The sequence below is a fragment of the Rhinatrema bivittatum genome, chromosome 12 (assembly GCF_901001135.1).
Source record: "Rhinatrema bivittatum chromosome 12, aRhiBiv1.1, whole genome shotgun sequence".
NCBI lineage: Eukaryota > Metazoa > Chordata > Amphibia > Gymnophiona > Rhinatrematidae > Rhinatrema > Rhinatrema bivittatum.
This window is the reverse complement of record NC_042626.1, coordinates 67,455,981-67,479,668: the sequence shown is the minus strand read 5'-3', so window position 1 is coordinate 67,479,668 and position 23,688 is coordinate 67,455,981. Positions and strand designations below refer to the sequence as shown.

The following is a 23,688-nucleotide window of genomic DNA, read 5'->3' as shown; positions in this document are numbered from 1 at the left end:
CGTCTTGTCTGTCGTTCACGAAAGAACAGAGGAATGCTTTCAGAGCTTGATTGGTGCGCTCAGCCTAGCCGTTGCCCTGAGGGTGGTAGTCCATGGTGAAGTCAAGTTGGATGCCAAACGTTTTTCACAGTGATTGCCAGTAGTTAGCTGTGAATTGGACCCCTTGATCAGAGTCAATGTGCTGTGGGAGCCCATGAAGATGGAAAATATGTTGGGTGAAGAGTTTGGCTAGTTCAGGAGCCAAGGGGAGTTTAGGAAGGGAGGTAAAGTGTATCATTTTCGAGAACCTATTGACGACCACCCAGATGACGGGATGACCATTCAAAGGAGGCAGCTCTACCACAAAGTCTGTTCCTTGATTCCTTGGGGGCTGGTAAAGGCTGTAATAGACTCCAAGGATGTCCTGCCAGGGGTTTCTGCCTAGCACAAATTGGGCAGCAATCAACGTAAGCCTTAATGTCTCGCGCCACATGCAGCCACCAGTAGTATTGTAATAAGTCCAACGTATGGACTCTTCTCAGGTGCCCTGCAGTGAGAGTCATGGGCCCATCTTAGGACCTTCTGCCTGAGCCAGAGGGGAACCACAGTTTTCCCAGGCGGGGAAGTCTGGGTGGCGGCCAGGAGAACCTTTGCTGGGTCAATAATGTAGTTGGGCACCTCAGGAGCATCCTACATCTCAAAGGCCCTGGAAAGTGCATCAGCACACATGCTCTTCATGGCCGGTCTATAGCGAAGAGTAAAGTTGAACCGGCTGAAGAATAGAGACTAGTGAGCCTGGCAAGGATTAAATCGCTGAGTGCAGCTGAGATATTCAAGGTTTTTGTGGTCAGTGAAAATGGTGATAGAGTTCTGCGCACCCTAAAGCCATTGCCGCCATTCCTCGAACGCCATCTTGATGGCAAGGAGTTATATGTCCCCAATGTTTTAATTCCTTTCGGCTGGTGTGACTCTGCATGAGAAGTAGGAGCATGGTAGTAGGGCCCCTTTCTCTGAATGCTGACTCAGTACTGCTCACATGGCCATGTCGGAGGCATCCACCTCCAGGATGAAAGGGAGTGAGAGGTCTGGGTGGCAAAGACAAGTGTCTTGCAGGAAGGCGTGCTTCAACTCGTTGGAGGCTGCAATTGCTTCGGATGGCCAGTGTTTGGGGTTGACCCCCTTCCTCGTGAGTGCAGTAAGCGGCGCTACTATCCGGGAGTATTGTGGAATAAAGTGCCGGTAGAAGTTGGCATACCCTAAAAAACGTTGTAGGGCCTAGAGTCCAGAGGCTTGTGGCCAGTTCTGGATGCTGGCAACCTTTTCAGGGTCCATGTGGAATCCTGTGGTGGAGACAACGAAGCCCAAGAAGAGGAGAGGTTCCTGCTCGAATAGACATTTTTCGAGCTTAGAAAATAACGTATGGTCCCCCATAGGCGCTGAAGCATTCACCTAACCTCCTGGCGATGGGATGAAAGATCCCTGGAGTAGATCAACACATCATCAAGATAGACAATGAAGCTTGAGTAAAGCATGTCGCGAAGGATCTCGTTCATTAAGTGTTGGAAGACCGCTGGGGCATTGCAAAGGCCAAAAGGCATCACTAAATACTGATAGTGGCCATCCCCGGTATTAAAGGCGGTCTTCCACTCATTTCCTGGCCTTATCTGCATGATGTTATAAGCCCCTCGAAGGTCTAATTTTGTAAACTGCTTGGCCCCTTGAGGCCGGTCCAACAATTTCGGGATTAGTGGTAACAGATATCGGTCTCTTCTGGTGATGGCGTTCAATCCACTGTAATAATCAATGCAGGGCTGCAGCGACCCATCCTTCTTTGCTACAAAAAAGAAGCTGGCGAGGTGGAGGGCCGGATAAACCCTCTTTCCAAGTTTTCCTTGATATATTCAGACATGGCCTTGGTTTCGGGTAGTGACAAGGGGTATACTCTCCCTCGAGGAGGCATGGTGCCAGGGAGAAAGTCAATTGCGCAGTCAAATGGGCGATGCTCGGGAAGTGTCTCAGCTTTTTGCTTGGAGAAGACATCCGCACACTCAGCATATTGTGGTGTCAGGGCTAGCGGAGTGGTTGCCACGGTAAGGCTTGGCCGTGGTACATCACGCAGACAAGTGGTGTGGCAATGAGGACCCCAGGATGCTATCTGCAAGGTCTCCCAATCAATGTGAGGAGAGTACTCCTGGAGCCATGGCAGGCCCAGTACTACCAGGTGTATCACCTTCTCAAGGACAAAGAAGGAGAGCTCTTCTTCATGAAGAATTCTGGTGAGCAACTTCATCCGAGTGGTCACCCGGGTAATCCGTCCGGGCATGGGATCCCCATGGATGGAGGAGATCATCAGTGGTGGCTCTCTAGGCAAGGTGGATAAGCCTAGCTGCCTGACCAGATCTGTTAGAATGAAGTTTCCCCCGGCGCCAGAATCGATCAGGGCCAAGGTGGAGAAGGCACCGTGGGGATGATGGATAGTCACGGAAGCTGTGCATTGGGAAGCAGGATTAGCGTAGCCCAGGGTCATCTCCCCACTGGTGCCTAGGCACTGGCGTTTCCTGGCCTCTCAGGACACTGAGCCAACATGTATGGCCCTTACCGGTGCAATAGAGGCATAACCCCAATGTACACCGTCGCTACTTCTCTTCTGGGGTACGTCGACTCTGGCCAAGCTGCATAGGCTCCTCAACCTGAGGCGGCCTGAGTTAGACAGAAGGTGGTGCCAAGGGCCAGGAGAAGGAAGGAGCCAGTACCACTGACCTGCGGGGAGATCTGAGCTCACGGAGGCACTGCTGCAGACACCAGTCAATCCAGCCAAAAGATCAATGAGGACCTCCAGATCCTCTGGTAGTTCTCGAGCAGCCAGCTCATCCTTGATTCTCGAGGATAACACCCCCTGGAAAATACTTCTGAGGCTGTCCTCTCACCATCCTAGCTCTGATACTAGGGTGTGAACTCCACCGCATATTCTGCCAATGAGCGCGAACCCTGGTGTAAGTAGAGGAGATCGGAAGCTCCAGTGGTCTGCCGCCCAGGTTCATCGAAGACTTGCTTGAATGTTTGTACAAAGCATGGGAGGGTCTGAAGCAGGGTTCTCCACACTCCCAAATAGGAGAGGCCCAAGCCAGAGCTTTGCCATCTAGGATCAACAGGATAAAAGTCTTCTTAATACTGTCGTTGGCAAACTGGGCTGGCTGTAAAGAGAAGTGCATAAAGCAGTGGTTTAGGAAACCACAGCACTGTCGGGGGGTTTCCAGCATAGCGAGGTGGTGCTGGTAGATGAAGGACTGCGGTGGATGTGGAAGGCGCTGGAGTCGGGGAAGTATGGGCGCTGGATAATGGGGTGGCATCCAGACGGTTTTACCAGGCATTCCACCATAGTTGCCAGCAAGTCCAGGCATTGCTGCTGTAAACTCTGGGCCAGTCCAGGAATGGCCTGTAGACTGGTCAGGTTCGCCGGGTCCATGGCCTCAGCAAACTGTTGGAAAGGTGGACACTTGAGCCAAGACAAGGTTGTTGATTCCACCAGGGGGAGGCCCCCGTCGGTCCTCGTCGTCGGGAAGCGGTTAAGGGAGAGAAGACCCAACTGGACCTTCACCTATACCAGCCCACGTTCCCTGCAGGTTGAGCCCTTGGATACTGGGGCCAGCAGGACTTAGGCACGGGTCTCTCAAGGTGAAGAACCAGAAGACAGAAGGCTGAAGCAACGTTGGATGTACCCACAGGTCGAGGCAGGCGGTAGTCATGCAGAGGCAGAGAACCGGTCAGAAGGTCAGGATGGGCAGCAAACAAGCAGAATCGGTGAGCCAGGCAGAAGGTCAGGGCAGGCAGCGGTCAGGTGGAGTCCAGGAACAAGCAGAGTCAGAACCAGGAGAGCAATCCGAGAAATCAGAGAAGGGATTGGAGAAGAGGATCAGGAGTACCAGAATCAAGAGTCAGGAACTGGAGCAGGAATCAGGATTGTAGGAGACAAGGCAGGAATCAGGAACGCAGACAACTTGCACTCAAGAACAGCAGGATCTGTTGCTGAGGTGAGGAGGAAGTGGCAAGACAGGGTATTTTTTACCTGCCTTGCCTGACGTAATTTTCCCGGGCCACAGGGAACTTTCCCACCACTGACCTTTTAAATTCTGGCAAGCGGCATGCATACCTAGAGGGCCCGCAGAGAGCCTCAGTGGCGTGAGGGAACGCTGCGAGAGCAGGCAGCAGAGGCAGCAGCTGGCATTGATGGCAGGGAGCAGCGAAATGGGGAGCAGGAATGGGCCTCCTGCCCGCCAAGGTGAGGGGGACCAGTCGCAGTCTCATGTGGCCGGGGCACCTAACAGGTTCTTCTTGACATCCAGAGGCGGGGTTCACCATGGGTAAAAGGAGCGAGGGGACTTGAAAATGACAGCGCAATTTGCATGTCTAAGCAGAACTCTTAATTCACACGCTCTTTGCTGGAGGCGCCCATCGATCCTCCCGGCCAGATCAATGAGGCATCCAGCGATTTCTGGCAGTTTCCGGGCTGCCAGCTCATCTTTCATTCGGAGGAAAGATACTGTGGAGGCTGCCCTCTCTCCAATTTAACTCTGTAGCCAAGGTACGAAATTCGATGGCATAGTCTGTTAGGGTCCTGGTACCCTGTCGTAAATGCAGCAGATCTGACCCCAGTGCATCCAGACGGCTGAGCTTGTTGAAGACCTGCTTAAAAACCTTGACAAACTGAGGCAGGTCTTGAAGCAGTGCATCTCCCCACTCCCATAGGGGGGCGGCCCACACCAACGACTTTCCATCGAGGTGAGAGAGGATGAAGGTCGTTTTGATAGAGTTGCTTGAGAACTGCATGGGTTGCAGCGAGAAATACATAAAGCACTGGTTTAAGAAACCTCAGCACAGCTTGGCGTCCCCTGACTACCTAGGGGGTACCGGGTGATGGATAGTAGGTGCTACCAGTATAGATGCAGGAGCCACTGCCGCCAAGGTGCTTGTCATGGTGGTGGTAGCATCAAGATGGGCGCTGAGGTGCTCCATGGTGCCTGCCAGGGCCTCCAGAAATTGCTGCTGCTACTGGATCTTTTCTGTGCCAGGCCCAGAATGGCCTGGAGGCCTGAGAGATCCACTGGGTCCATGGCCTCTGCAAACCGTTGAATAAGTAGACTCTTGGACTGAAATGACGTTGACACTACCTGCAGAGAAGAGCCCTGCAGGTCCTTGGCGGCAGCAGGCGTTATTGGTTGGTGCGGAGACCCAACAAGACCGTCACCACTACCAGCCCATGTTCCCTGCAGGTTGAGCTTTTGGGTGCCTTGGCCAGCTAGACTTAGCCGCAGGTCTCCGGTGACAAAGGTTCCCATGATGGGCGGCTGACAAAAAGAGAGTCAAGACGCTGCAAGGGTCAGGGCAGGCAGCTAGCAACAGAATTCAGCAGGTGGGTCAAGGGTCGAGGTAGGCGGCAATCAAGCGAGTTCAAAAAACATACCAAGGTTGGGGCAGGTGGCAATCAAGCAAGTCCAGGAAGTCGTCCGAGGTCAGAGCTAAGACTCAATCCAAGGGAAGAGGAGACAAAGGGTCAGAGTACAAGGTCAGGAGCACAGAGTCAGGAACATGGAGTCACGCAACCAGCTACTCACATGGAGTTCAACCTGTTGCAGAGGCCAGGAGCAAGGGCAGCGCCTGGCCTTAAGTAGCTTGGGAGTGCTGGCATCATCAGGGAAGTTCATGGAGGTTTTCCTGCCGCGGCCCCTTTAATAGGGGGAGAGAGGCGTGCACCCGCGCCAAAGGGAATGCTGGCAGGTATAGGAAGTCGGTAGCAGTGGCTCCAAGCCACATAGAAGAGGTGGAACAGCGGTGGCGACTGCATGTGCCGTGGGTCAACGGCGGCAACTCCCAAGTGATGTGGGGGGGGGGAGATCACGGCGTTAAAAGGCGAGCGCAGCTGGCCACAGTGTCCTGTGACCGGCAAATGTAACAATCTTTGATATGATGGATCAACTGAAAATTGTCTCACTGACTGTTAAAGGGCTGAATTTTCCTAGTAAAAGGAAGTTAATATAGAAACATAGAAATGACGGCAGAAGAGGACCAAACGGCCCATCCAGTCTGCCCAGCAAGCTTCACACATTTGAGAATTGGGCTTAGTTGAAGGCAGATGTATTTTTCTGTCAAGAAATTCACTTGTGCAAAAGACATTAGAGGTTGTTATTTTCAAAGCATTTTCCATAACAATGTTATGCTTCTTCTACAATCAAAAATAAAAATTATGTGGCTGGCATTTTATTTTCTAGAAATCTTTTAGTGGATGTTAGGTCTGTCATCAGCGATCAAGAGTGGCATTATATTATAGTTAAAATAAGGTTGAACAGGGACCTATTTACACTGCTAAATATTTATCTGCTGAATGTAGCACAGGGACATTTTTTTGAATTAATTTTCAAATGTCCTTTCGGAATGGGTGGAAAGGCACATTGAGGGTGGGGATTTTAATTTAACGAAATACCCCTAATCTAGATAACGCTAGTGGGTTGAGAGGAGTATCACATCAGCATAGGCTCCGCTTGAAAGCTCTGATGGCAGATTGGGGGGATGGTTGATATTTGGAGATTACGGAATCCAACGCTTCACAACTGCACTTTCTTTTCTAAAGTACATTCTACTTATTACAGAATTGATTACTTTCTGGTTGACAAATCTTTACTACCCCATGTCAGTTATGTAGATATAAGTCAGATAACACAGTCAGACCCCTCTCCTATATGGGTTATATCTTTGTGGGGCAAACAGAAAAGCAGCTCTGGAAATTTAATGAGAGTCTATTGAATGACAGAGCTTTTTGTGACCAGTTGAGACTCGATATCCAAGACTACTTACATATTAATGACACAGGAGAAATTTCCCCTATGATATTTTGGGATTGTTTAAAGGAAGTTGTACAGGAAAAACTTATTTCACAAGCTGCCTATGTTATAAAGGAGAAGGAGAAAACTAAGGTTCATTTACTATCAAAAATAGAGAAGTTAGAACTGAGTCATAAGAGAACGCCGCCCTCATGAGTACTTTTACAATTAGATTCCCTGAAGAAGGAATGGAATTCCCTGGATTTAACAGAGTTTTTTTCAAGATGGATATGGTGAAACAAGAGTATTTTGAGTTAGCAAACAAGGCAATTAGGTTATTGGCTAGAAAGCTGAAGGAGAGATTAAATCAAAACTAAATTCTTAAAATTAAAGATAGATGGGGAAAGCTGATGTGTGATACCCAGGCATGGGGGTGGTTTGCTGGAATGGTGGCTTCTACCTGGTGATTACTACCCTTACTCAATAAGCCTTCACATGGTTAATGCAACTCTAACATTGCTTTCTGCTTCAACGGCAAGGGGAAATGTGGAAAAGAGGATTTGCATTCAGACAACAACCAACAAGGTCTGAACTACACAGTCTGGGTAAACAAATAAGAGTGGGGGTAGCTTACTTATTGCAGTGGTTATTACCCTAAACCAATTAAGCCTGATACTTCACTTTGAATGCATATCCAGCGTTGTTCTCGGCTTCAATGGCAGGGGAAAATGTGGAAAAGAGGATTTACATTCAGACAGCATCCAACAAAACATTGATCTGTGCAGGCTGGGTAAACAAGCATTGGGGTAACTTGCTTGATGCAGCGGTTACCACCCTTAACCATTAAGCCTTATGCTTCACTTTTGATGCAACTCCAACATTACTCTCTGCATCAATGGCAGGAAATTCAAATCAAACAGTTACCAACAAGGGCCCTGAACTTAGTGGTTGGTGAAACAGATAAGTACGGGAAAATGCTGGGCAGACTGGATGGGCCATTTGGTCTTTTTCTGCCGTCATTTCTATGTATTGACAAATGTTTTACTCAGTTCTATAGAGCAGTGGTTCTCAACCTTTTTTTGGCCGGGACACACCTGACAAATGGTTCTCATATGCGTGACACACTGAACATGTGACCATCACGGGGCTAAGTGTAAAAATGCACTCTGCATCCACAGGAATTTCCTCAACCCTCAGCAATGAGTGCAGAGCAGATCTAGGGCATAACCCGTACAACTCACCATACAAAAAAAAGATATTCTGGTTCTGATGACATCTCAGTAAAAGCAAAACAAACTCCCTTTACTACCAGGCACAATAGCCTTCCTTATGAAAAGACAGTAATTTACCACTAATGCATATCCTATTGAGAAAACACATCAAATAAGATTGATACAAATGCCTACATGCTAGTAAAATACCTCACCTCGGTCACACACCCAGAACTGACCTTCACCAAGTACAGAAAAAACACAAATTATAAATATGGAGACAGAAACTGGAACGGAAAACCAAAAAAGCCACTCTGCATACAGTGCGAACCTGGAGAAATGGAAAGAGAAATATAGCACCTAACAGACTCAGGATTTGCAATAATGCACACAAACTAACCTGCACAAAGTTACACCTGTATTACGGAACACACGCAAACAGTAACAACCCTATCTAAGAAATACAACTATTAAACCAGGCCCTAAACACTAAAACATTTCCTATTGGGAAAACAGAATAAGCCAAGCTGCTACAGAGCCCCACACTGAAATCATTGTAAAGTTATACCAAAAATGTTACAAAGCAGCTGCTGAACAAAATAATATTCAATTAAATACTCATAAAAATTATTAAAACATGTCCAAATATCAATAAAATATTTCAAAACAGCAGACATCGCATAATACCCAATAATTAAAATGGCAGTCAATCAAGAAAAATAAATTTAAAAAGCCACCTTTACTTACCTTCTCCAGCCAGGCCAATAGCACTAACCAGAAGCAGCAAGGGCTGCTGAAGCTCTGTCCTCAATCTTCTTCCTTAGCACCCACAACCAGTCACTCACAACACACACACCCCCAATTAGACCCCACGACCAGTCTCGGTCTCTTTCACACCAGTCATCTTCCTGACCAGTTTCTCTCTCTCACACAGAAACACATCACCTCCCTGACCAGTCTCGCTCTCTCAATCACACTCATGTTCTCTTATATACAAGCTCTCAATCACACACAAAAGCTCTTACACCCATTCACACCAGCTCTCACCCAGGCTTCCATTCACACCCCTACACACAAGCTCTCACCCAAGCACCCATTCACACCCAATGACACAAGCTCTCACCCAGGTACCCATTCACACCCACAGACACAAGCTCTCCCCCAGGCACCCATTCACACCCTCAGACACACCAGCTCTCACCCAGGCATCCATTCACACCCTCAGACACAAGCTCTCACCCAGGCATCCATTCACACCCTCAGACACAAGCTCTCACCCAGGCATCCATTCACACCCACAGACACAAGCTCTCACCCAGGCATCCATTCACACCCACAGACACAAGCTCTCACCCAGACATCCATTCACACCCACAGACACAAGCTCTCACCTAGACATCCATTCACACCCACAGACACAAGCTCTCACCCAGACATCCATTCACACCCACAGACACAAGCTCTCACCCAGACATCCATTCACACACAAGCTCTCACCCAGACATCCATTCACACACAAGCTCTCACCCAGGCCCCCATTCACACACAAGCTCTCACCCAGGCCCCCATTCACACACAGACACACAAGCTCTCACCAAAAATAACTTTTTCCTTCATTGCAGGGATGGGCTCCGGTTCCGCCGTTGCTTTAATCCGGCGGGCCTTCTTTTTTCGGCGCCACAGGGATGGGCGCCTCAGTCAGAGGTCGGGTTTTCCTCTTCACCGCTACGGGGATGGGCTCCCGTAGCGGCCTTGCACCGTCGGGGTCGGGTTTTCTCTTCACCGCTACGGGGCTGGGCTCCCGTAGCGGCCTTGCACCGTCGGGGTCGGGTTTTCCTCTTCACCGCTACGGGGCTGGGCTCCCGTAGCGGCCTTGCACCGTCGGGGTCGGGTTTTCTCTTCACCGCTACGGGGCTGGGCTCCCGTAGCGGCCCTTGCACCGTCGGGGTCGGGTTTTCTCTTCACCGCTACGGGTTTGGGCTCCCGTAGCGGCCTTGCACCGTCGGGGTCGGGTTTTTTCTTCACCGCTACGGGGCTGGGCTCCCGTAGCGGCCTTGCACCGTCGGGGTCGGGTTTTCCTCTTCACCGCTACGGGGCTGGGCTCCCGTAGCGGCCTTGCACCGTCGGGGTCGGGTTTTCTCTTCACCGCTACGGGGCTGGGCTCCCGTAGCGGCCTTGCACCGTCGGGGTCGGGTTTTTTCTTCACCGCTACGGGGTTGGGCTCCCGTAGCGGCCTTGCACCGTCTGAGTCGGGTTTTCCTCTTCACCGCTACGGGGTTGGGCTCCCGTAGTGGCCTTGCACCGTCGGGGTCGGGTTTTCTCTTCACCGCTACGGGTTTGGGCTCCCGTAGCGGCCTTGCACCATCGGGGTCGGGTTTTCTCTTCACCGCTACGGGGCTGGGCTCCCGTAGCGGCCTTGCACCGTCGGGGTCGGGTTTTCCTCTTCACCGCTACGGGGCTGGGCTCCCGTAGCGGCCTTGCACCGTCGGGGTCGGGTTTTCTCTTCACCGCTACGGGGCTGGGCTCCCGTAGCGGCCTTGCACCGTCGGGGTCGGGTTTTTTCTTCACCGCTACGGGGTTGGGCTCCCGTAGCGGCCTTGCACCGTCGGAGTCGGGTTTTCCTCTTCACCGCTACGGGGTTGGGCTCCCGTAGCGGCCTTGCACCGTCTGGGTCGGGTTTTCTCTTCACCGCTACGGGTTTGGGCTCCCGTAGCGGCCTTGCACCGTCGGGGTCGGGTTTTCTCTTCACCGCTACGGGGATGGGCTCCCGTAGCGGCCTTGCTTCGTCGGGGTCCTACACTGCTATTCCTCCCACCCCACTCCCGGGCAGTGCCATGCCTGCCTCACCGGCCAAAGGCTTCCTCCCTTCTTCCTACTCCCACTGGCAGGTGGCAGGGAGGAGGCTTCCGATTGGCCTGCGCGGGGGAAGGCAATATGAAGGAGGCTTCCCATTGGGCAGTGGGGGTAGGAAGAAAGGAGGCTTTCAATTGGACCGCGGGGGCTGGAAAAAGGGAGAAGGAAAGTACAATGGGGCAGTGGGACACCGGGAGACGCGACACACCTGCCGGTGTTTGGCGACACACTAGTGTGTCGCGACACACCGGTTGAGAAGCCCTGCTATAGAGAATTGTATGTCTCTGATGAAGTTATTAAGGGTGAAGCTATAGACACTTATCTAATGCTTTTTCAAGCTGCAGGTACTAAGAAAACTTAAACCACTCCTACACTTCCGAGACTTCCGCCTGGTGCATCCAAACTATCAACTCCCTCCTTCTGGGCCTCCCCGCTAACACCATCAAGCCTCTACAGATGGTCCAGAACGCGGTGGCCAGGATCCTCACCAGTGCTAAAAAAAAGAGAACACATCACCCCCATCCTTCAGAACCTCCACTGGTTACCTATCAAATACAGGATTCTCTTTAAAGCTTTCATGTTGATCCACAAGGCCTTGCATAATATCTCCCCCCTCAAGCTAAGCTTCCAACTATGGCCCCATATTTCGAACAGACCTATCAGAAACGCATACAAAGACACTTTGTATACCCCACCCTCTAAAACCTCATTAAGGAAGTGTGCCCTGTCCACAGCTGGTCCTCCCCTGTGGAATTCGCTCTCCCCGGACCTGCGACAAGAACCCTGCCCTCTGGTTTTCAAAAAGAAACTCAAAACATGGCTTTTCAGCCAGGCCTTTTCGGAGAGATAATCACTCTCAGAGGTCCTCTGGTCCCTCCTAAGGATTACACTAAACTTCTCTGCACACCCCTCTAGTCCTATCTCAGCTTCCCCACAATTATTGCGTTCACCAAAAAGGTATCTGAAGTGATATCATGTATAGCCCCATGTTTTTTGATTTACTTTATTATAATTTATTGTATTACATGTTCCTTTATTTGAAGTAATTTCATGTATAGCCCTACGTTTATTATACAATATCATAATGTTTTTGTATTACATGTTCCTTGTACTTGCCCCAAGGTGACAGTTCAGTTCCTATGTAAACCGGTGTGATATGTATCCTATACAGGAACATCGGTATATAAAAGTTAAAAATAAATAAATAAATAAAGGAGGTGAAGACTCTGGTTCTTGATAAGAAGGGACAAGATATGTTGAATAGGGAGATTATAGCCATAGAAGCTGATCAGATGATCAAAGATCTGAAGCAGGGAAAAGCACCGGAGACTGACTGGTTCTTGGCAAAATTTTATAAAGTATTTGGCCCTAACATTATTAAACCATTAGTTTCCATGTTTAACTCACTTTTATCAGATAAACAAATAGCCATGGATTCCAACAGGGCAGGTATAACAGTCCTGGCAAAACGAGGATGAGATGCCACCCTATGCGGCTTATACAGACCAATAAAATTTAAGATACTTACAATAGTATTTAAACTGTTGAATGGTCCAAAATACTTGAAATCTCTTTTGATTCCATATCTTTGGTAAATAAATCTTCGTACTTGTAATAACTTGCTATGTGTTCCTACAGTTAAGACAGCATACCTTAGTAGCATGAGGAGCCGAGCCTTTGCTCTTGCTGGGCCAGTATGCTAGAATGCCCTGCCAAATTATATAAGGGACTTAATGATATGATGGACTTTAGGAAGTAGCTAAAAGCCATTCTTTATAATGAAGCTTTTAAGTAAAGAAGATGATGGTAATAGTATAGGTGTTTTTTTTTATTTACGCTTGTTTTTTTATTTCATTTTGATATTATTTTAACTGCATTTTAGTGATGTTTTAATGATGGTTTTGATTGTTCTGTTTTACATATTGCTATTCGCCTAGCACAATTTTGTTATAGGCAGATGATAAATATTTAAATAAATAAATCTCTTATTATTGTAGATTTGCAAATTTTGGCTAAAGTTTTGGCTTTCAAATTGGGAAGGGTAGTGCCATTTTTGATCCACAATAACCAATCCAAGTTCGTTCCTGGGAGGCTGGCCTCTCAATGTTTGTAGGGTTTTGAATCTAATCTAGTGGGCTCAACATATGACAATACCCTACTTGTGGTGGATGCTGAAAAAGCATTCAACAGGGTACACTGGGCCTTCCTTTTTAAGGTGCTTCAGAAAATGGGTATGGGAGAGACTTTTTGACTTGGATTAAAAAATTGGACGATACATGCTGAGAGACTGGCAAGATAAATGGGGGGCATTCCATTCCTTTTCTAGTAAGCAAAGGCACTTGGCAAGAGTGTCCATTATCACTGCTTCTTTTTGCTCTTTCTTTGGAATCCTTTGCAGAGATAATTAGGGGCCTCTCAGAGATCCAGGAAATAAAAGTGTGAGAGAATGAATATAAGTTGTCCCTTTTTGCTGATGACTTACTCTTTACACCATCAGAACCTGTGGCGTTATTACAATCGCTATTGTCGGAACTGGAGAGGTTTAGCAGGGTTCAAAGATTAATGAAGATAAATTAATTTTGATCATATCCGTGCCAGATGCACAGTTGGATGTAATTAAGAGTAAATTTCCAATTAAGTGGTGAAAGAGGGGGTACGGTATCATGGAGTCCAAACTGGAGCACAATTGGATGAGCTATTTAAACTCAACTATGATGCCCTAGTGAGAGAGGTTTCTCAGAATCTAAATAGATGGGACAAATTTAACTTTACATGGTTAGGAAGGATCGAGATAATTAAGATGAATGCGCTTCCACGCTTCTGTTATCTCTTCCAAACCTTACCAATTCCCATATCGGATGCAACCCTTCATTCTTGGCAGAAAAAAAAATATTTAGTTTCATAAGGAGAAGGAATCCTCTCAGAGTTGCAAGAAGTGTTATGTATCAACCAAAACGTAGGGGGGGTGTTGGTGCTCCCCATCTCCAATGGTATTATCTCACTGCTCAACTACAAGTGGTGATTGAGTGGTGCAAAAGAGTTGAAGTTATAAGATATCTAAACTATGATGCCCTATGATAAAGTTAGAGGGTGCTTTGATGAGGGGTGATCCATTGGAAGTGATGGCCTGGCTGCCTAAAGCAGATAGATATTCTATAAAAATGAAGTTGCCCATCTCTACCTTAACTGTAGAGGTGTAGGACAAATGGGAACATTTTTTCCCAGGGGATAGGTCCTATTGTTTTTGATCCTCTTTTCATTACAACAGGCAGGCCCGGCGACACCAGGTGTGCAAACCGTGCAATTGCACAGGGTGGCACACCGGTGGGACGGCATTGAGAGCAGAAAGAGGCCTGTATTGCTGCTGGTGAACCCGATCCTACTGGCAGCAGAAGAAGTGGAGGCCTGTGGTGGGGCCGGTGGACCCAATTCTACCAGCAGCAGAAGCAGCAGGCAGCCTGTGGTATCGCCAGTGGACCCAATCCCAATGTCAGCAGAAGAAGCAGGAGGCCACAGCAGAAGAGGAAGCCCAGCCGGCAACTCCGCCTCATGTGCTGGCACCATGGTATTCAACACTCGCGGTGCTAGCACTTCCTGTATTCTCATCTCGCGATGCATGGGAGCCTTCCTGGGACAGGCAGAGGGTGTGTGTGAGAATGGGAGCCTGCCTGGGGTGTGTGGGTGTAAATAGGAGCCTGCCAGGGATGTGTGAGAGAGAGAGAATGGGTGCTGCAGGTGGATTCCAACCTGCCAGCAACTGAAATGAAGATGAGGGCCTGACGTTGCTGGTAGATCCCAACCAAAGGAGAGCTGGAGATGTCTGCGGGTTTATCTGATAGGGAGCATATGCGTGTATGAGCTTGTATGTGTGAGTGTATATAAGAAAGAGGAAACGTTTGTGTATCCCTCTCCCACTAATTCATGACAATCTCAGGGTGACTGGAAATCAAATGTTTCCAGGTATGGAGGAGAGCATGAATTTTTAAAAATCCTTTATAGTTATTTGATGTGTCTGCTGTTTTGAAATATTTTATTGGTGTTTGGGACATTTAAAAAAAACTTGTATGAGTTTTTAATTATTTGATCTTTTATTCATCAGCTTTTTTTGAAATATTATATGTTTTTAGTATTATAATTATGTATGTATTTTATTTCTTGATTTTCTTTGATGTTTGAGGAATGGTGATGGTTCTGTTTTTTTCATTGTTGCACTGCATAGTGTGTCTGGCTTCTTGTGGTTTCCAGTTCAGTTTTTGTCTGCGCGTTTGTATTTCTGCTTTATTGTTGCTCTATTCCGTGTTTGGGGAGGGTCTGTTTATGTTCTGCATGTGTGACTGAGGTGAGGCGTTCTCCTAATAGGAAGTGTATTCAGGCTTTCAGAGGGTCAAACCCACACCCAACACACAATAGGCCCAATACATATCGGTTCCAAGTGTCTTTGCAGGGATTTCTGGTTGGCATCACAGCAGTGCATGTAAATATAATGTAAGGGATATTTTTACCTCAGAATACTGTACTTTGATATGTTTCATGTAAAACTAAATGCATAGCTCTTAACTGTGTGTGTGGAAGGGGGGGGGGGCGTTGGGCAAGGCCATAAGGTTCGCCTAGGGCACCTAATACCCTTACACCAGCCATGGGTTCGGGGGGGTGGGGGGTATCAGTTTTTAAATTTTGTATCACTGAAGGGAGCTGGGCTTTTTTTTGTGGGTCCGGGACAGAGAATAAATGAATGCGGGGGGGGTCACCACAGTAATTATTCCCACAGGGCAGCAAAAAACCTAGCCCCGGCCCTGACAACAGGGTCCTCTCCAGGCTGCACCACCAGTGCCCTTCTAAAGTAGAAGTATTAGGGATTCGCTAGGTTGGAGCAGGTGTGGGATGATAAGGAAATGACATCTTTTGTTAATTTACAATGGAAGTTTTTGCTTCTTGATAAGGATATGTATCCATATTTACAGCTTGCACATTTCACGAAACAGAAAGAGATCAAGCATGATCTATTGCAAGGCGAATCATTATTTGAGGACTATCATGAAAGTGTAGATCAGATCACCCACTCCATTTCTACGATTTATGCTTTATTAAGTGAAGAGTTACAAACCAGCACATCTGGTAAGATGGGAAAGAGATCTGGGACATCCGTTGGAAGAGACAATTTGGGATCTTTGCTTCCAAAAGATGGGGAGAAGTTCTGTTTCCTCTATAATAGTTGCAAATAGTTATAAAATATTATATCATTGGTATCTGATGCCTGAACGATTATATAAATTCTTCCCTGTGGCAGATGATAAATGCTGGTGCAGATGGGGAAAGATTGGCTCTTTTTCCCATATATGGTGGGAGTTCCTGGAGGGGGTAGTGTATTGAGATAAGATATTAAATTTGATGTTACAGATCACAGTTACTATCATATCTAGAGATCCTAAATGTTTACTACTGAATATCCCATTACCAAATATTGAATCACATCTGATGTCTCTGCTGGGCCAAATAGCGATTTCAGCCAGATGTGAGTAGGCCTGTTGGTGAAGAAAGACCTCCACCCCCATCTGAGAAGCAGCTGTGTGCTTGAACAGAAAGAGCGTATTATCTGGGAAAGCTCACAGCATACAAACAAGATTCTGTACAAAAAATTGAAAAGATCTGGAACCCTTTTGTAAAACGGAAACAAAAAAAAAAAAACCCCAAGTAATCCTTAAGATATGGTAAATTCATACCTACAGTATTCCTGGTATTTAGTGATACTGAAAGAAGGGGTGGAGCAGAGAGGGTGGAATTGTGTTTAGAAGTGTGCATCAACGTTTGAGAAGAACATTATTCTCTCCGCCACATGCATTCCAATACATAGCTCTGGTTACTGTAACGTGATGTCCTTTACGAGGGTTACAACGTGTTGCTGAGAATTGTGGCTGTAGAATATTCATTGCGTTGTCACAGTTTCTATATTTGAGCGGGGCAGATGGTCCGGGAGGTGTGGCCGAGGACTCCGGCACAGCAGCCGGGGGATCGTGCACCAGCACAGCACTCGGCAGGCATAACTTCTAAAACAAAGGTACAGGTTTGGGTTTTTTTCGGGCTGGGGGAGCGGGACAGGTAGGGGAATGGAGGGGATGGGTGGGGGGGGGGGAAGGTACGGAGAAAGCCAGCTGGTCTCCCCGAGGGCTCAGCGCACTAATGTGCAACCCCCTTGCGCGCGCCAACCCCTGATTTTATAACATGCGTGCGGCTGCGGGGAGGGGGAATGGCTCTCCTGTCTAAGGTTTCCACCAACATCATCTATGTACATTTGAAGTTCAGGGCTTCAGATCCCAGGACTTAGCTACTCAACCTTCCATCTTTCTGAAGTAGAAAAGATGAGGACAGTGAATGTGTAGAATATATGTAAATTTCTCTGAGGTTAACATTGTTGTTTCTAAGATACTTGCATATACAAAAGGTTGAGAGTCTCTAGGGCATCATTATTCCTGATCTCGCACTCACTTTCCAGCTGACTACTGCCTGTATATTGTACAAGACGCCACTACAGACCAAGTGATATCTTTCATTTCACAACTGGTTGGGTCTTGTCCAAACCATGGAGGGAATGAAGTTGATTTACACCTCCCCCCTTCTAACACACAAGATGCCTAGGGTCTGGGTTTGGCTTACTTCTTTCCCAATTCAGGTATTTCAGAGGAGAGCTGTCTGACCACTGCCAACCACCGTTGATGTCCAAGTCATTGAGTCCAATCCAGAGGGTGGAGCTGTATCCGGTCAGCAGTCCTAGGAGGGGTTGAGAGAATATCCCCGATAGACACACAAAGAGTCAGAAGGAGAAAAGCATGGATTAATGGAGAGGAGGACCAAAGCAGAAAGAACACTAAAGCAGTGGTACCCAACCCTGTCTTGGGGGACCCCCAGCAAGTCACATTTTCAGGCTCTCTGCAATTAATATATATGAGATAAATTTGCATGCGATGGAGGCAGTGCATGTAAGTCTGTGCCATGCATATTCATTGTAGATATCTTGAAAACCTGACTGGCTGGGAGGGGGCCCCAGGAAAGTTTTGGAAACTACTGCACTAAAGCATTGTGGACAAGCACTTCCATACCTGAACACCTACATTTATTTATTTATTTACTTATTTATTTATTTTTAAGCATATAGAACATCTAAAAATGTCACATTTGAAAGTAGTTTTGTAAGCTACCTATAAACACTAGGAGTTGTCAAAAAGGAAGAAGCCAGAAAAACCAAGAACAACAAGAAATGCATGCATTATCATGATCAGAGAGCTCCAGGTCATCAGTAAGACTGATCTGGTCCTGGTTTCACTCCCAGTCCATCCATGGACCTGCACAGCAGCGAATTCACGATGTCAGACCGGCCAGGGTATTCGCCGCCCAGGCCGGCCCAGGACACATCACATGGTCTGCCGAGCACGGCTCTGTCACGCCCGCTCATGGCAGACCACGTGACTGGAGCGATCGGCCCACCGGGGGATGCCCGATCCCCCGATAGGCCAATCCGCCCCTGGACCTGCAATTCCACTTTCTCTATAGATGCAGTGGGTCAAATTCAGGACTGGCTCAGCCCGTCTCTTAATGACATGGAGCTCTCTGGTTGCCCCACACCAGTTTATATCTGGAAAGTGCAAAGGAACAGATTTGCACATTCAAGCTGTGGTCCCATCTCTTACCATTTATGTAAGCCTGCTCAGACAGCTCGTTGATGCTCAGCAGGCTGGCTCCCTGCTGGTTGCAGCTCACCCACGCCTCGCTCCAGGACAGGGCAGACTGGAAGTTAAACTGGTAGCAGCTGCCAGTGAGCTGGTCCTTGTCCCAGAAGGTCTCACAGCTGCTGCCTGCAGGCCAGTAGAGAGCAAATGGTTAAAAGAAAGATGGGGAAGAGGGCCCATAAAATCCCATGTCCGGGCTGAAAGATTCCCCGCAGCCTCCAAGCACTCTTGTGCTTTTGAAATGTGGCTCACCAAGATGACTGTCAACCCCCTATTTTTTATTTTTTATTTATTGAATTTTATTTCAATTACAATTGAAACATTTACATAAGAAAAAGGAGAAACAATAAGAAAAAGAGATTTTAGGAAAAAATTTCCAGATATTCATTCTAGATTATTACTAGACATAAATTGTTTCCCTAGTTATAAGCAAATGGGGAGATCCAATATATTAGAGCGGTTTTAAGGAAAAAAAGATTATGGACAATCTTATAAGATAACACCACAAGGTTATTTGCAGATATTTTCATTCAAATCGCCTGCCCTTCTGTTCCTAACCGGAGTGAGAGTCCAGGTATGTGCGTAATTGATCTAACTCAGTAAATATATACCTATTATTATTGTAAACCAATATACATCGACATGGGTATTTCAAATTAAACTTAGCCCCCCTAGATACAGCTTCACTTCTCAAATTCAAAAAAGCTTTTCTTTTTTCCTTGAGTTCTTTTTGTGATATCTGGGAATACTCTTACTTGAAAACCATAAAATAATGCAGAATGATTTTTAAAGGATCTTCTCAGTACTTCGTCTCTGTCAGATATTTGTTGAAAAGACAGAAAGACTGTTGCTCGCTCCTCAATCTTAGCTTCAAATGATTTTTCAATAAAATCTGTCAAATTGTCAGGGGAATTATCTTTATCCATCGACTCTTGTTCCTGTGGTGCTCTATCTACACCTTTCTTTCCTGGGGTATAATAAACCCTCGTCAATATAGGCAATTTTTCCTCCGAATATATCAAGATATTTATAAAGTAGCTCTTAATTAAATCCTTTAAAGGCATCCATTTTGTTTTCGGGAAGTTGAGAATCCTCAAATTATATCTCCGCATCTGGTTTTCTAAGAAGTCCAACTTGCCATTCACTAATGATTCAGACTTTATGAAATTAACCTGAACTTCTTTCATATTACTAATCTCTTTATCCAGGTTCGCAACTTTAGTTTTCATTATCTGGGTTCTCTTATCCAAGCCATTAGATTTCTCTAAGCTCAGTTTTACTGCATTTGTTAAGTCCACGATAGCTTTATTCATTACTGTTAGAGCTTTCCATATTTCTTCGGAGGTTACCTCATCTGGAACACTCAGTGGGTGTTTCAGCGTTACGCAGATCCCTTCTTCTTCACCTCCTTGGTTCAGATGGCCCTCCTCATCTCGCTCCACACACTCCGCTCCAAACTCACTTCCCCCGGAGCCCGTACTTCCCAGGCTTACTGAAGTCGGCATACAATCTGCGCCGCTTCTCTGGGGATCAGTTGTTCCCGTGAGTTGGTCCGGCGAGGTTCCCTGCTGTTGACCCAAAACCCCTTGCATCGGGGGTTTGCAGGAGAGAGAGGGGGTTACAGGCTCGCCGGGACTAAGAGAGATCTCATCAGCCAGGGCGTGTGGCGTCCGCTCCACGCCATCAGCGCCAACGGCTCCCCTCACCGGCTCAAACTGCAAACCAGGGAACGAGTCTTCGATCCGCGTTTGCCGTAGTAATGGTTCTGGCGTCGAGGCCGAAACCTCTCTTATCCTAGCCTTGCGTTTAGTATGCGACATTAGAACGAAGAAAATTATCTCGGGGAGAATTTTTTGCAAGGTAAGAAAATCCAAAACGCGGAGCTAGCTCGTTTCCGTGTTCACCTTGTGGTGGCCATCTTGGATCTCTTTTTTTTTTTTTTTTAGAACAACAGAACTGCAACATGAATTAACCCTTTAATTAGGGCTTAAAATCCCAGCAAAGGGTGCTTTAACTGACAGCTGTACAAAGATGCTTATTGTGAGAGGCAGAGTAAAGAATAACAAAACGTCATAGCAGAGCTTTTACCCATCATTAAATCTCAGGTATGACCTCATAAAAGGCAACTGCTACAGCCAATCAGACTCTGGCAGAATCAGTACCAGTGTTGCCAGTTGGACGGTTTTCTCGCCCAATTGGGCTACTTTTTGTGATCGGCTGCCAGAAATCTTTTTCATTTTTGGATTGTGGATTTTTGGGCTAGTTTAAGGGCGTGTGTGATTTATTGGGGGGGCATCTTCCACCTGGTCTCCAGAAGCGCTTTTGCTGCTGCGTCACCTGCTACTGTCCATCTTTATAGCTGGCTCTAGAGAACAAGAAAGGTTTGCATCTTGAAACAATGTTGTACTCAGATGAAATCATTTTGAGGTGGTAATTTTCAAGCGTCTTTATTGCTGATACTATTAGTATTTTGTATTTCAGGACTATGCTGTGCCATGCTGACTGAATGCTACTGGGAAGAAATGGGGCAGTTAAGAGGCTGGTAGATGGTGGTGAAACTCCGTTTGCCGTTGATGATGGAATGAAGGCATTTATGTAACTAATGGGAGTGTGAAGCACCAGCCTGCCATTGTGCCTGTAGTCACTGAAGGTTAGGTGTAAGTGGGAGGTGGGAGTGCCCCTACCACCAAATGCTCTAGAAGCTGAATCAGCTTTCCCCCCCCCCCCATGCTCTCCCTACCCGGTGGGCCCCCTCCCCCAGCTAAGCAATCAGAGTACACTTATGCATCTAAACTTACTCAGATCTTGTGCACTGTCAGTGACGCTGCTTTTACTTGCTAAAATTCAATAATATTTTAGTTTGTGTAATATTACAAAAGGTCCATAGGTCACAAGGTGTGGAGATAGGCCCATGCATTTGAAAGGCAGAATAATAATGGTATTGGAGATTTGAAGCAAAGAAAACGTTTTTAAAGTGCAGTTATAGCTTGATTATTGGACGTATGGAGAGATTGCTTTGTGTGTAAGATGATATCTTCCCACCAGTGGCATAGCCACGGGTGAGCCTGGGTGAGCAGTTGCCCATCCAATTTGGACCCAGGCCCACCCAACTGGAACCGGAAGTGGAGTACCGGAACTGCAAGGCCATCGCAGGATCCCATCCCCGCGACAGTGAAGAGGAGGACCCAGGCCCTGTGCAATCGGAAATGCCATTCCATGCATTTGCACGGCCATGGAGCGGCACACATGGGGAAGTAGCAGGCGTGGTCTCTCCTGTGGCCAAATGGCCCACCGATCTTCCTGTTTGGGGGGGAGGGAGCAGAAGTGCTGCACACAGCTTCCGCTTCCCCCCCCCCCCACCCCAAGCAGGAAGATCGGTCGGCTGTATGGCCCAAAGATAACAGGAGGCCGGTGGCAGTAGGAGAAGACAACTGATCTTCCTGCTTTGGGGGAGGAGCAGAAGCTGTGTGCGGGCTTGAATGTGTATGTGTGGCAGTGTGGGTGAGAACAGAAGCCTGGGTTTGTGTGTGAGTGAGAATGGAAGCTTGAATATGTGGGTGAGAATGGGAGCCTGGGTTTGTGTCTGGGTGTGAATGGGAGCTTGAATATGTGTATGTGTGGGTGAGAATGGGAGCCTGGGTTTGTGTCTGGGTGTGAATGGGAGCTTGAATATGTGTATGTGTGGGTGAGAATGGGTGCCTGGATGTGCATCTGTGTGTGCATAAGAATGTAAGCCTGGGGAGGGGTGAGAAAGTGAGAGCTTGTGTGTGTGTCATGTGGGCCTGTGTATTGGGGGGAGAGAGCATATGAGAGTGAGAGTTTGAGTGTGTGTGGGAGTCTGTGAGAGAAAGCATGTATGTGTGTGTGTGGAAGGGAAGACGACAGTGGTAGAAGAAAGACACTGAAAAGGAATTAGGAAATGAGCGACAAGAGAAAAAATAGGAAAAAGAGACCAGGACCAACTGATTAGAGAAATACAAAGATCAGACAACAAAGGAAAAAAAAAAATATATATATATATATATATATTTTGAGATATTAGCAATTTAAATATTCTTCCAAAAAGGAAAACCTCAGAAACAACTTCTTGGTCTCTTATCAACACTCACAATATTTGCTATAATGATTATTATCAGTTTTGTATGTGCCGCATCATCAAGCCTGGCGATGTGCCTACCCGATATTCAAAAGGAGGCCATCCGGTCTTTTAATCATCTGCAGTTAAGGTCTTTAAACATGCACATATTATACGTATTGTGATGGAATTTCAAAAGATAATATAAACTCTCATTGAACCAATCACGATGTAGTCGATAATGTGTAATGTTTGAATAAATTTCAATTTTTAAAATCTCTGTAATCCCAGTATATTAAACTCATGTAATGTGGCATCAGCTCGACACCCGGCCGATGTTTCGCAAAATACCTTCGTCAGGAGCTGCTGATATTAATCCATTGCCGCCATTTTTATAGGGATCACCGCTTTTGTTCACATACATATTCAAGTTCCTTTTGTCTGTTCAAAATCCTATACTGCCGTTCTCCTTTTAAGTTGACAGCTTACGCTTAGATGGTCTCTGTTCCTGTTGGGTTCTAATCTGTTGAAACGATGTACGTCCTCTGTTAGAAGGTTGGAGTGTTCTCTACCAACACCAGATAAGTGAAATTATAGTTATTTGATAGTAGCTTACAAAAATATCTTTATTTGTATAGGATTTTGAACAGACATAAGGAACTTGAATATGTATGTGAACGAAGCGGTGATCCCTTTAAAAATGGCGGCAATGGATTAATATCAGCAGCTCCTGACGAAGCTGTTTTGCGAAACATCGGCCGGGTGTCGAGCTGATGCCACATTACATGAGTTTAATATACTGGGATTGAAGAGTGTTAAAAAATTTTAAAAATTGAAATTTATTCAAACAATACACATTATCGACTTCATCGTAATTGGTTCAATGAGAGTTTATATTATCTTTTGAAATTCCATCACAATATGTATAATATGTGCATGTTTAAGGACCTTAACCGGAGATGATTAAAAGACCGGATGGCCTCCTTTTGAATATCGGGTAGGCCCGTCGCCAGGCTTGATGATGCAGCACATAC

The 23,688-nt window shown here is 46.8% G+C and overlaps 1 protein-coding gene across 1 annotated transcript in view; it reads right to left on the bottom strand.

Annotated features, from left to right (window-relative positions):
• MRC2 (mannose receptor C type 2) overlaps positions 1-23,688 on the bottom strand; it is a 105,226-nt gene that overhangs the window by 58,702 nt on the left and 22,836 nt on the right. The window contains exons 4-5 of the mRNA XM_029572991.1: positions 18,541-18,705; positions 17,510-17,623 (exon numbers count right to left, since the gene is read on the bottom strand). Coding sequence (XP_029428851.1) covers positions 17,510-17,623; positions 18,541-18,705 — 279 coding nt within the window. The remainder of the gene's footprint in view (positions 1-17,509; positions 17,624-18,540; positions 18,706-23,688) is intronic.